The 12,196-nt window shown below is 39.7% G+C and overlaps 1 protein-coding gene across 2 annotated transcripts in view; it reads left to right on the forward strand.

Moving 5' to 3' along the window:
- The window catches only part of LOC128642402 (cytochrome P450 2K1), a 316,728-nt gene that overhangs the window by 171,048 nt on the left and 133,484 nt on the right, over nt 1-12,196 (forward strand). The window contains exon 5 of one of the 2 annotated variants that reach the window (XM_053695165.1): nt 1,930-2,103. The exons of the other annotated variant lie outside the window; for it this stretch is intronic. Within the exon in view, the coding sequence (XP_053551140.1) occupies nt 1,930-2,103 (174 nt within the window). The remainder of the gene's footprint in view (nt 1-1,929; nt 2,104-12,196) is intronic. 2 annotated transcript variants of the gene reach the window in all.

Consider the following 12,196-nt stretch of genomic DNA (forward strand, 5'->3'; position numbering starts at 1 on the left):
ACCTCAGCAGTGCCACAGGCTGATAGCTTCCATGCCATGCCACATTGAGGCAGTAATTGCTGCAAAAGGGGCCCAAACCAAGTACTGAGTACATACAGTATGCATGCTTATACTTTTCAGAGGTCCAATATTGTTCTACAGGTATGTATAATCCTTGTTTTATTGATTGCATGTAATATTCTAATTTTCTGAGATTGTAGATTTGGGGTTTTCATGAGCTGTAAGCCATAATCATCACAATGATGACAAATCACGGTCTGAACTATCTTGCTTTGCATGTAATGAGTCTATCTCATATATTAGTTTCACCTTTTAAGTTGCATTAGAGAAATAAATGAACTTTTGCACAATATTCTAATTTTTCGAGTTTCACCTGCAAAATGATCAATGTCTCTGGTTTTACTATTTATACGTCTAACAAGAATAAAACAAATATTTTGATATTAGTCAAACACATAGTAACGTCCAACCCCTGACTAGTAAACTATAGTGATATTTTTTCACCCTTTCTTTTACATTTATATATATATATATATATATATAAATATAGGCAAAATAATTTATTTTAATGTATTTTATGTGTTTTGATAAGGATATTTTCAAGCATTATCACTTTACATAAGGTTTCCAAAAGAAGAAAAATTTCAAGAGCTATTATGTGTTGCACTTAACTTGTAATATGCGCTCTTATATAGCTCCCTGCGCTATCCATGAAAACTATAGGACACGCAAAAAAAAAAAAAGTCAGCTGAATAAAGATATATATTATTTTTTTACCATTAACTTGTAATACCAGGCTGTGCATTATTCTTTGCGTGAGGTTGCTTAAAAGATAACACACCCTGCGCTATCAATTGTGTTATACTTGCAATTTAGCCTTTATGGTGGATTCAGTTTTTATATTTTAAATATCTGATGTTTTTTTTTGCTTTGTAAAATTTATCAAATAACTTAAAGGGGCAGTAAAGTGATAATTAGACATTCATGATTTAGACAGAGCATACAATTGTATCCTTCCTTCTCTTGTTATCCTTTGCTGAAAGGTTTATCTAGGTAAGCTCAAGAGCAGCAAAAAACCTAGGTTCTAGCTGCTGATTGGTGGCTGCATATATATATATATATATATATATGTATATATAACGATTGTCATTGGCTCACCCATGTATTCAGTTAGAAACCAGTACTGATCCTTCAACAAATGATACCAAGAGAATGAAGCAAATTTGATACTAGAAGTAAACTGGAAAGTTATTTAAAATTGTATGTTCTTCCTAAATCATGAAAGAAAAAATGTGGGTTTCGTGTTCCTTTTAAGATGCTCCTTAGCTCTAAACTTGAAAGCATCTCATTTGAACACAAGTCCAAACTTAAAATGAAAATCTCTTACCTAAGTACAAACATCTCATTATATAGTAGATTATACTTTGGGGCCTATCTATCAAGCCCCGAATGGAGCTTGATGGCCCGTGTTTCTGGCGAGCCTGCAGGCTCACCAGAAACAGCAGTTATGAAGCAGCGGTCACAAAGACCGCTGCTCCATAACCTGTCCGCCTGCTCTGAGCAGGCGGACAGACATCGCCGGAAATCAGCCCGATCGAGTACGATCGGATTGATTGACACCCCCCTGCTGGTGGCCCATTGGCCGCGAGTCAGCAGGGGGCGGCGTTGCACCAGCAGCTCTTGTGAGCTGCTGGTGCAATGCTGAATACGGCGAGCGTATTGCTCGCCATATTCAGCGAGGTCTGGCGGACCTGATCAGGTCCGCCAGACTTTCTTAAATTGGGGCCTATGTATCGCCACATATACCTCTTCTGCTTTAAACTAAACAAGTAAGTAACTGATTGCCCAGTATCTGCCATATTATAGCATAAATCTCAGCATTACTGTGTTATGTATGTAGAATATAATGTACTGTTATTTCTCCAACAGCTGTTTAATCTCTACCCGGTTCTTGGACCACTTGTTGGAGTAGATAAAGAAATAGCTGAGAATATTAATATTCTGGAGAGCTTTATGCACAAATTTATTCAAGAACACAAAGAAGAATATAATGAAAATCACATTACTGGGTTTATTGATGCATTCCTAATGAAGCAAGAGCAGGTCGGTGTTTTGTATTTTTTTATTCCGTCTCTCCAATGTGGTTGTCACTTTACCTCGTCACCTTCTTTCTATCTTATAATGTTTCACTTTTCCCTTCCATATCACTTCCCTCCTTATCCACAGTTTAATTCACCCTCCTCTGTCCCCAATTTCCTTGCACTTTCGTCCTTTTTCACTATCTTTTATCTCCAACAACTTTGTTAATAATTGTTTCTCATGAATAAACAGACATAGATTAGTGGACCTTGCCCACTAGACAGGGCCAGGAAACCCAATTTATTTATTTAACAATTTAGATAGAGTGTACGATTTTAAACAACTTTTCCAATTAACTTCTATTATCTAATTAGTTTTGTTCTCTTGTTATCCTTTGTTGGAAAGCATAACGAGGTAGGCTCAGGAGCAACAATGCACTACTGGGAGCTAGCTTCTGATTGGTGGAAGCACATATAAGTAACTTGTTATTGGCTCACCTTAAATGTTCAGGTAGGTCCCAGTAATGCATTGCTGTTCATTCAACAGAGGATACAAAGAGAATGAAGCAAATTAGATAATAGAAATAAATTGGAAAGTTGTTTAAAATGTCATGCTCTATCTGAATCGTGAAAGAAAAATGTTAGGTTTCATGTCCCTTTAACATATATATATATGAGACAAGTGGTGAAGCGTTTGCTCCAAGCATGAGTTGCTTGTAGGGCTGTCTGTCACGAATAGAGGGTGCTTTAGTTTGGGGAATCTTGCTTGTTATTTAGGGACACAAGATTCCTTTTATTTAATAAAAATGGTAATTACTGTAACTCAGCATGAATGCACTGTGTCTATAATTACTGCTTTATTATAGTGCAAAAATAAAAAAACATTATTGACTACAGTTCTGGTTTTGCAAAGTGATATAACTATGATTAGTTACTAACATACTGTACTTTCATGCTGACTCAATAGGCAACCACCTCTTGGATTTTTTTCTTTTATGTTTGGAGTTTAGTAAGTTATGTGGTAGGCCTCTCAGACTAGGAAGGCTTTGAATATGAATTTAAAAGCCACCTCGGGCGGCAGATTGGAGGGGAAGCACTTTCTGCAAGCTCTGCGGACAGAGTAGAAGCCTTGAATTAAGCAACCATATTGGAAAACCATGGGCCGGGGTTGTTGGTAGGCATGGCGGCACTCACATCAAGTATTAGTTCCTTTATTAGTGCCCAGACCCTCCTGAGCCCTACATGTTCCAAGTCCACCTAACGCTGCTCCCTCCCCCCTCAAGGTAGGACTTGTTGCTGCAGTCCCTATGCAGCGGTAGTTCCTACCCATGGGGGCAACAGCGGAGCGCAGTAGCAATACTCCTACTCTGCCCCACTTTCAAGGTTATGTGCCACTAAGCTGTTGAGCATCCCTAACATCAGAATATTTGCAAATGTAATATGAATTAACATTAACTTTTTGTGCATTATTCTTACTACTTATTGCAACCCAAAAATTATATCATTTGGTTTAAAAAAATGCACAGATAAATAGATGAATAAGGGAACTAGGGGATCTTGAACATTACACTAGGAATATTTTTAATGTATGGTCACTGAGGAACATGTGTTACAGCTACTAGGAAACGCGTCTGACCTTTTTTACTTTGACTGGTGAAGCCAGCCACTACACACTTCATGCCTTATAATGTAATGTAAGTTGTTTATGCATTACATTAAACTCACTGCAACAAGTTCCGTATGTCTACAGCCTCTTCTGTTGCCGGGTGCGCTGACTTTGGTGTTTGTAATATTTTTAATGTAGGCTACTTTTTATAACACACAGAGCAAGATTACAAGTCGCACAGCAAATCAGTTGCGAAAACACCCGCACACGTTATGGCTTTTTCGCATTTGGGGTCAGGCAGCTATTATAAGTTACAAAATAACTTATTTTGCGCACGCGTTAAGCCGCGTAATGCAAACCGTGAAATCGCATGCACGTTCACGTATTCCCCATAGAAGTCAATGGAGAAGACAAATATTTTTTTTTTTAAAAAAAAAAAACCTAATATGTTGCGCAAAGCCCATGACCTAATCTCCATGAAAATGCAAATATTTCATACTAGTCGATAAGCCTGCCCAGAGGGCATTGTAATTATTTTTTAAACTAATACATTCTAAAGTTACAAAAAATTAAAAATAAGTTTACAAAAATAAAAAAAGCTAACATTACAGAAAATAAAAAATTCAAATTACCAAATTTAACAAAATTAAACCTAATCCCTAAGAAAATAAAAAAGACCCCCAAAAATAAAAACACCCCCTACTCTAATAATAAACTACCAATAGTCCTTATAAGGGCTTTTTGCAGGGCAATGCCCTAAGTATAACAGCTCTTTTACGCAAAAAATACTCAAAGTCCCACCTAACATTAAACCCCCTCCACCCCCCAAAATAAAAGAACCTAACACTAAAAAAACCTAAACTACCCATTGCCCTGAAAAGGGCATTTGTTTGGGCATTGCCCTTAAATGGGCATTTAGCTCTTTTTCTGCCCTTAAAAGGGCATTAAGATTAACAGCTCTTTTAAGAAAAGCCCATCCCTAATCTAAATAAAAGAAACCCCTAACCTAACACCCCCTAACCTAACAACCCCTAACCTAACACCCCATTAAATAAACCCAAATTACCTAAACTAATAAACTTCTAAAGTTACAAAAAATAAAAACATTTTTTTTACAAAAAATAAAAAAAGCTAACATTACAGAAAATAAAAAACAAAAGCAAATTTTGAATAGCCAATAAAATTTCACCTGCTCTCATTCTATTGGCTAATTTAAACAGCCAATAGGATTTGAGTAGCTTTCATCCTATTGGCTGATTTGAATTGGAAGAATCAAATCAGCCAATAGGAATTCAAGGGACACCATCTTTAATCGCGTACCTTGAATTCACTATTCAGTGTACTGGGGAGATCGTACAAAGAGGATCCTCCACGTTCCATGGCTCCGCGGTCGCCGTTCTTCAGTTCCAGGGTAGCTGGTCTTCAGACTTCACCGCCTGGAACGGGACCTTCTCTGCCGAACTTCAGGAACCGTGAGTACCAACCTGGGGCTTAGATTTAGGATTTTTTAAAGGTTTTTTGGGGGGGTTTATTTTATTTAGATTACGGATGGGCTTTTCTAAAAAGAGCTGTTAATCTTAATGCCCTTTTAAGGGCAAAAAAGAGCTAAATGCCCTTTTAAGGGCAATGCCCAAACAAATGCCCTTTTCAGGGCAATGGGTAGTTTAGGTTTTTTAGTGTTAGGTTCTTTTATTTTGGGGGGTGGGGGGTTTAATGCTAGGTGGAACTTTGAGTATTTTTTGTGTAAAAGAGCTGTTATACTTAGAGCATTGCCCTGCAAAAAGCCCTTTTAAGGGCTACTGGTAATTTATTATTAGAGTAGGGGGTGTTTTTATTTTTATAGGGATTAGGTTTAATTTTGTTAAATTTGGTAATTTGATTTTTTTAATTTCTGTAATGTTAGATTTTTTTTTGTAAACTTATTTTTTTTATTTTTTGTAACTTTAGAATATATTAGTTTAGGTAATTTGGGTTTATTTAATGGGGTGTTAGGTTAGGGGTTGTTAGGTTGGGGGGTGCTAGGTTAGGGGTTGTTAGGTTGGGGGTGATAGGTTAGTGTACTGTACTTATTTATTTAAATAGTTTTTTTTGCGTTGTGGGTTTTTGCGGTTTAAAGGGTTAATATTTTAAATATGTTTATTGCGATATATAGGGGTTTTGCGGTTTAGGGGTTAATACTTTGTGTAGGATTTTTTTTTATATGTATTTTGTGCAGGCGGTTAGTTTTTTTTTTAATACTTGATGCGGGTGGTTAGTTGTTTTTTTCTATAATTGATGCGGGTGGTTAGTTTTTTTTTATAATTAACCCTTTAAGGACACAGCTTTCAGTTTGCTCAATTGTTTTATGATGGAAAAATTCCGTCATATGTCCTTAAGAGGTTAATGTGGGCGGTTAGTTTTTTAAAAAAAATACTTTAATGTGGGCAATTAGTTGTTTTTGTAATGCTCCGTTTGCCTTCGCTACATCTTTTGTCCTCGCACTACCAACATTCCATTGAGGATGCGTGCGCAACTGCCGACGGCGACGGACATTACAAACGCAATTATAGTATAGATTGTGAAAATGTTTTTGTAACGGAATATGTTCTATTTATTTATAAATAAATATTTCTCTATATATTTGATGATATCTGGACTGATACTTCAATTTATTTTGAGATATTTATATGAATGAATATATATATATATATATATATATATATATTGAGATCTATAACAAAACAGAGGGAAGTGATCCCAGATTTGTTGGAAAACGCAAAAATTCTATTTTCTCCCAACTGACCTTGTTGTCTATATTATAGAAAGAGGTAACTGGCTGGGAGTGTGCTTAGAGCATATTACAACATTTAAATCAAGGAAAAAAACCTATTAAGAGAATAGGGAGAAGTATGCTCTTTCTCTTGTAAGGTGTATCCAGTCCACGGATCATCCATTACTTGGGGGATATTCTCCTTCCCAACAGGAAGCTGCAAGAGGATCACCCACAGCAGAGCTGTCTATATAGCTCCTCCCCTAACTGCCCACCCCCAGTCATTCCCTTGCAGCTCTCGACAATGGAAGTAGCATAGAGAGATGTGGTGAATTAATGTAGTTTATCTTCAATCAAAAGTTTGTTATTTTCAAATGGTACCGGAGTTGTACTATTTTAGCCTCAGGCAGAATTGAAGAAGAGTCTGCCTGTGGTCTTTGATGATCTTAGCAGGTTGAAACTAAGATCCATTGCTGTTCTCACACATAACTGAAGAGATTGGTAACTTCAGCTGGGGGAATAGCGTGCAGGGTCTCCTGCTCTGAGGTATGTGCAGTTTTAAATTTTTCTAGAGAAATGAATATGCTAGAAAATGCTAACAATACCGGATTTATTTAAGGTAAGCCTGATTACAGTGATTTAATAACGACTGGTATCATGCTTGCTGTAAAGGGTAATATTTTTATTATTTAATCACATTACTGAATAGATATGACGTTTGCTTGAAGTATATAAACGTTATTTTTTACATATTGGTGATAAAACTTTATTCTGGGGCCCAGTTTTTTCCACATGGCTGACTAGATTTTCCTAGGGATAGTTTTTTAAGGCCCTCTCACTGTAAGTACAGGCTGGGAGGGGCCTATTTTCGTTTTTGCAGCTTGAGACATCCAGCTTCCCTGAAGGAGTCCCCTGAATATTTAGGACCTCTCTAAAGGTTTTTTGTGCCTTCCAAAGTCGTTGAATGGGCAGGTAGGGCCACAGCAGAGCTGTGGCAGTTTGTTGTGACTGTTTAAAAAACGTTTATATCGTTTTTTGATCCGTTTTTGAAACTAAGGGGTTAATCATCCATTTGCAAGTGGGTGCAATGCTCTTTTAGCCTATTATACACACTGTAAAAATTTCGTAATATTTACTGCTTTTTTCACTGTTTTAGCAGTTTCTGTGTTTGTTTTTTTCTCTTAAAGGCACAGTACCGTTTTTATTTTTTGCTTGTTCACAGTTATTAAAGTGTTTTCCAAGCTTGCTGGTCTCATTACTAGTCTGTTTAAACATGTCTGACATAGAGGAAACTCATTGTTCATTATGTTTAGAAGCCATTGTGGAACCCCCTCTTAGAATGTGTACCAAATGCACTGATTTTACTATAGATTATAAAGACCATATTCTGGCTTTAAAAATGTTATCACCAGAAGAAATTGACAAGGGGGAAGCTATGTCGGCTAACTCTCCCCACGTGTCAGATTCTATAAATCCCGCTCAGGGGACGCCTAGTACTTCTAGCGTGCACATTGCGTATACCTTGCAAGACATGGCGGCAGTTATGAATCATACCCTTACAGAGGTATTATCTAAACTGCCAGGATTGCAAGGAAAGCGAGACAGCTCTGGGAATAGAATAAATACAGAGCTCTCTGACGCTTTAGTAGCTAGGTCTGATACACCTTCACATTATACTGAAGCTGAAGCAGGGGAGCTTCAATCTGTGGGTGATTTTTCTGATTCAGGGAAGATACTTCACTCTGATTCTGATATGTCTACATTTAAATTTAAGCTTGAACACCTCCGCGTATTGCTCAGGGAGGTTTTAGCAACTCTGGATGACTGTGACACTATTGTAGTCCCAGAGAAATTATGTAGATTGGATAAATACTATGCAGTACTTACTTACACTGATGTTTTTCCAATCCCTAAAAGGTTTTCTGAAATTATTACTAAGGAATGGGATAGGCCAGGGTACCGTTCTCTCCCCCTCCTGTTTTTAAGAAGATGTTTCCTATAGACGCCGCTACACGGGACTTATGGCAGACGGTCCCTAAGGTGGAGGGAGCAGTTTCTACTCTAGCTAAGCGTACCACTATCCCTGTCGAGGACAGTTGTGCTTTTCTAGATCCAATGGACAAAAAATTAGAGAGTTATCTTAAAAAGATCTTTATTCAACAAGGGTTTATTCTCCAGCCCCTTGCATGCATTGCCCCCGTCACTGCTGCTGCGGCCTTCTGGTTTGAGTCTCTCGAAGAGGCTCTACAGGTAGAAACCCCATTGGATGATATCCTTGACAAGCTTAAAGCTCTTAAGCTAGCCAATTCATTTGTTTCTGATGCCGTTGTTCATTTAACCAAACTAACGGCTAAGAACTCAGGTTTTGCTATTCAGGCACGTAGGGCGCTATGGCTTAAATCCTGGTCATCTGACGTTACTTCAAAGTCTAAGCTTCTCAACATTCCCTTCAAGGGGCAGAACCTATTTGGGCCTGGGCTGAAGGAGATCATTTCTGATATTACTGGAGGAAAAGGTCACGCCCTTCCTCAGGATAGGTCCAGCAAATTAAGGACCAAACAGCCTAATTTTCATGCCTTTCAAAATTACAAGAGTGGTGCAGCTTCAACTTCCTCTAATACAAAACAGGAGGGAAATTTTACCCAGTCCAAGCCGGTCTGGAGACCTAACCATGCTTGGAACAAAGGAAAGCATGCCAAGAAGCCTGCTGCTGCCTCTAAGACAGCATGAAGGATCAGCCCCCAATCCGGTAACGGATCTGGTAGGGGCAGACTTTCTCTCTTCGCCCAGGCTTGGGCAAGAGATGTCCAGGATCCCTGGGCGTTGGAAATTGTGTCTCAGGGATACCTTCTGGAATTCAAAGCTTCTTCCCCAAAAGGAAGATTTCACATCTCACAATTATCTGCAAACCAGATAAAGAGAGAGGCATTCTTACATTGTGTTCAAGACCTCCTAGTTATGGGAGTGATACACCCAGTTCCAAAGGAGGAGCAGGGGCAAGGCTTCTATTCAAGTCTGTTTGTGGTTCCCAAGAAAGAGGGAACCTTCAGACCAATCTTAGATCTCAAGATTCTAAACAAATTTCTCAGAGTTCCATCCTTCAAGATGGAGACTATTCGAACCTTCCTTCCTATGATCCAGGAGGGTCAGTTTATGACTACCGTGGATTTAAAGGATGCTTATCTTCAAATTCCGATACACAGAGAGCATCATCGGTTTCTCAGGTTCGCCTTTCTAGACAGGCATTACCAGTTTGTGGCTCTTCCCTTTGGGTTAGCCACGGCACCAAGAATCTTTACAAAGGTTCTGGGGTCACTCTTGGCGGGCCTAAGGCCGCGGGGTATAGCAGTAACCCCTTACCTAGACGACATTATGATACAGGCGTCGAATTTTCAAATTGCCAAGTCCCATACGTACATTGTTCTGGCATTCCTGATGTCTCATGGGTGGAAAGTGAACGAAGAAAAGAGTTCTCTATCCCCTCTTACAAGAGTTTCCTTCCTGGGAACTCTGATACATTCTGTAAAAATGAAGATTCACCTGACAGAGGCCAGGTTGTCAAAACTTCTAAATTCCTGCTGTGTTCTTTATTCTACTTCTTGCCCTTCGGTGGCTCAGTGTATGGAAGTAATCGGCTTAATGGTAGCGGCAATGGACATAGTACCGTTTGCCGTCTACATCTCAGACCGCTGCAACTCTGCATGCTCAGTCAGTGGAATGGGGATTACACAGATTTGTCCCCTCTACTAAATCTGGATCAAGAGACCAGGGATTCTCTTCTCTGGTGACTATCTCGGGTCCATCTGTCCAAGGGTATGACCTTCCGCAGGCCAGATTCGACAATAGTAACAACAGATGCCAGCCTTCTGGGTTGGGGTGCAGTCTGGAACTCCCTGAAGGCTCAGGGATCATGGACTCCGGAGGAGGCCCTCCTTCCAATAAACATTCTGGAACTAAGAGCGATATTCTACACGCTTCAGACTTGGCCTCAGCTTGCTGCGGTCAGGTTCATTAGATTTCAGTCGGACAACATCACGACTGTAGCTTACATCAACCATCAAGGGGAAACAAGGAGTTCCCTAGCAATGTTGGAGGTTTCAAAGATAATTCTATGGGCAGAGTTTCACTCTTGCCATCTATCAGCTATCCATATCCCAGGAGTAGAGAACTGGGAGGCGGATTTTCTAAGTCGACAGACTTTTCATCCGGGGGAGTGGGAGCTCCATCCGGAGGTATTTGCACAGTTGATTCAACTTTGGGGCAAACCAGAACTGGATCTCATGGCGTCTCGTCAGAACGCCAAGCTTCCTCGTTACGGATCCAGGTCCAGGGATCCCAAGGCAGCACTGATAGATGCTCTAGCAGCGCCTTGGTCCTTCAACCTAGCTTATGTGTTTCCACCGTTTCCTCTGCTCCCTCGTCTGATTGCCAAGATCAAGCAGGAGAGAGCATCAGTGATTTTGATAGCACCTGCGTGGCCACGCAGGACTTGGTATGCAGATCTGGTGAACATGTCATCCTTTCCACCATGGACTCTGCTGCTGAGACAGGACCTTCTACTTCAGGGTCCTTTCAACCATCCAAATCTAATTTCTCTGCGTCTGACTGCTTGGAGATTGAACGCTTGATTTTATCAAAGCGTGGTTTCTCCGAGTCGGTCATTGATACCTTAATACAGGCACGAAAGCCTGTCACCAGGAAAATCTATCATAAGATATGGTGTAAATATCTTCATTGGTGTGAATCCAAGTGTTACTCATGGAGTAAGGTCAGGATTCCTAAGATATTATCCTTTCTCCAAGAAGGATTGGAGAAGGGTTTGTCAGCTAGTTCCTTAAAGGGACAGATTTCTGCTCTGTCTATTCTGTTGCACAAACGTCTGGCTGAGGTTCCAGATGTTCAGGCATTTTGTCAGGCTCTGGTTAGAATCAAGCCTGTGTTGAAACCTGTTGCTCCACCATGGAGTTTAAATTTAGTTCTTAAGGTTATTTAAGGGGTTCCGTTTGAACCTTTGCATTCCATAGATATTAAGCTCTTATCTTGGAAAGTTCTGTTTTTAGTAGCTATCTCCTCGGCTCGCAGAGTTTTGGAGTTATCTGCTTTACAATGTGATTCCCCTTATCTCATTTTCCATGCAGATAAGGTAGTGTTACGTACCAAACCTGGGTTTCTACCTAAGGTGGTATCTAATAAAAATATCAATCAGGAGATTGTTGTACCGTCACTGTGTCCTAATCCTTCTTCTAAGAAGGAACGTCTTTAACACAATCTTGACGTGGTTCGTGCTTTAAAGTTTTATTTACAAGCTACTAAAGATTTTCGTCAAACATCTGCATTGTTTGTTGTGTATTCTGGACAGAGGGGAGGCCAAAAGGCTTCGGCAACTTCTCTTTCTTTTTGGCTAAGGAGTATAATACGCTTAGCTTATGAGACTGCTGGCCAGCAGCCTCCTGAAAGAATTACAGCTCATTCTACTAGAGCGGTAGCTTCCACATGGGCTTTTAAGAATGAGGCTTCTGTTGAACAGATTTGTAAGGCGGCGACTTGGTCTTCACTTCATACGTTTTCTAAATTCTATAAATTTGATACTTTTGCTTCTTCGGAGGCTATTTTTGGGAGAAAGGTCTTACAGGCAGTGGTGCCTTCCGTTTAAGCGCCTGCCTTGTCCCTCCCTTCATCCGTGTCCTATAGCTTTGGTATTGGTATCCCACAAGTAATGGATGATCCGTGGACTGGATACACCTTACAAGAGAAAACACAATT

Source organism: Bombina bombina, chromosome 11 (genome assembly GCF_027579735.1).
Source record: "Bombina bombina isolate aBomBom1 chromosome 11, aBomBom1.pri, whole genome shotgun sequence".
In the NCBI taxonomy this organism is placed as follows: Eukaryota; Metazoa; Chordata; class Amphibia; order Anura; family Bombinatoridae; genus Bombina; species Bombina bombina.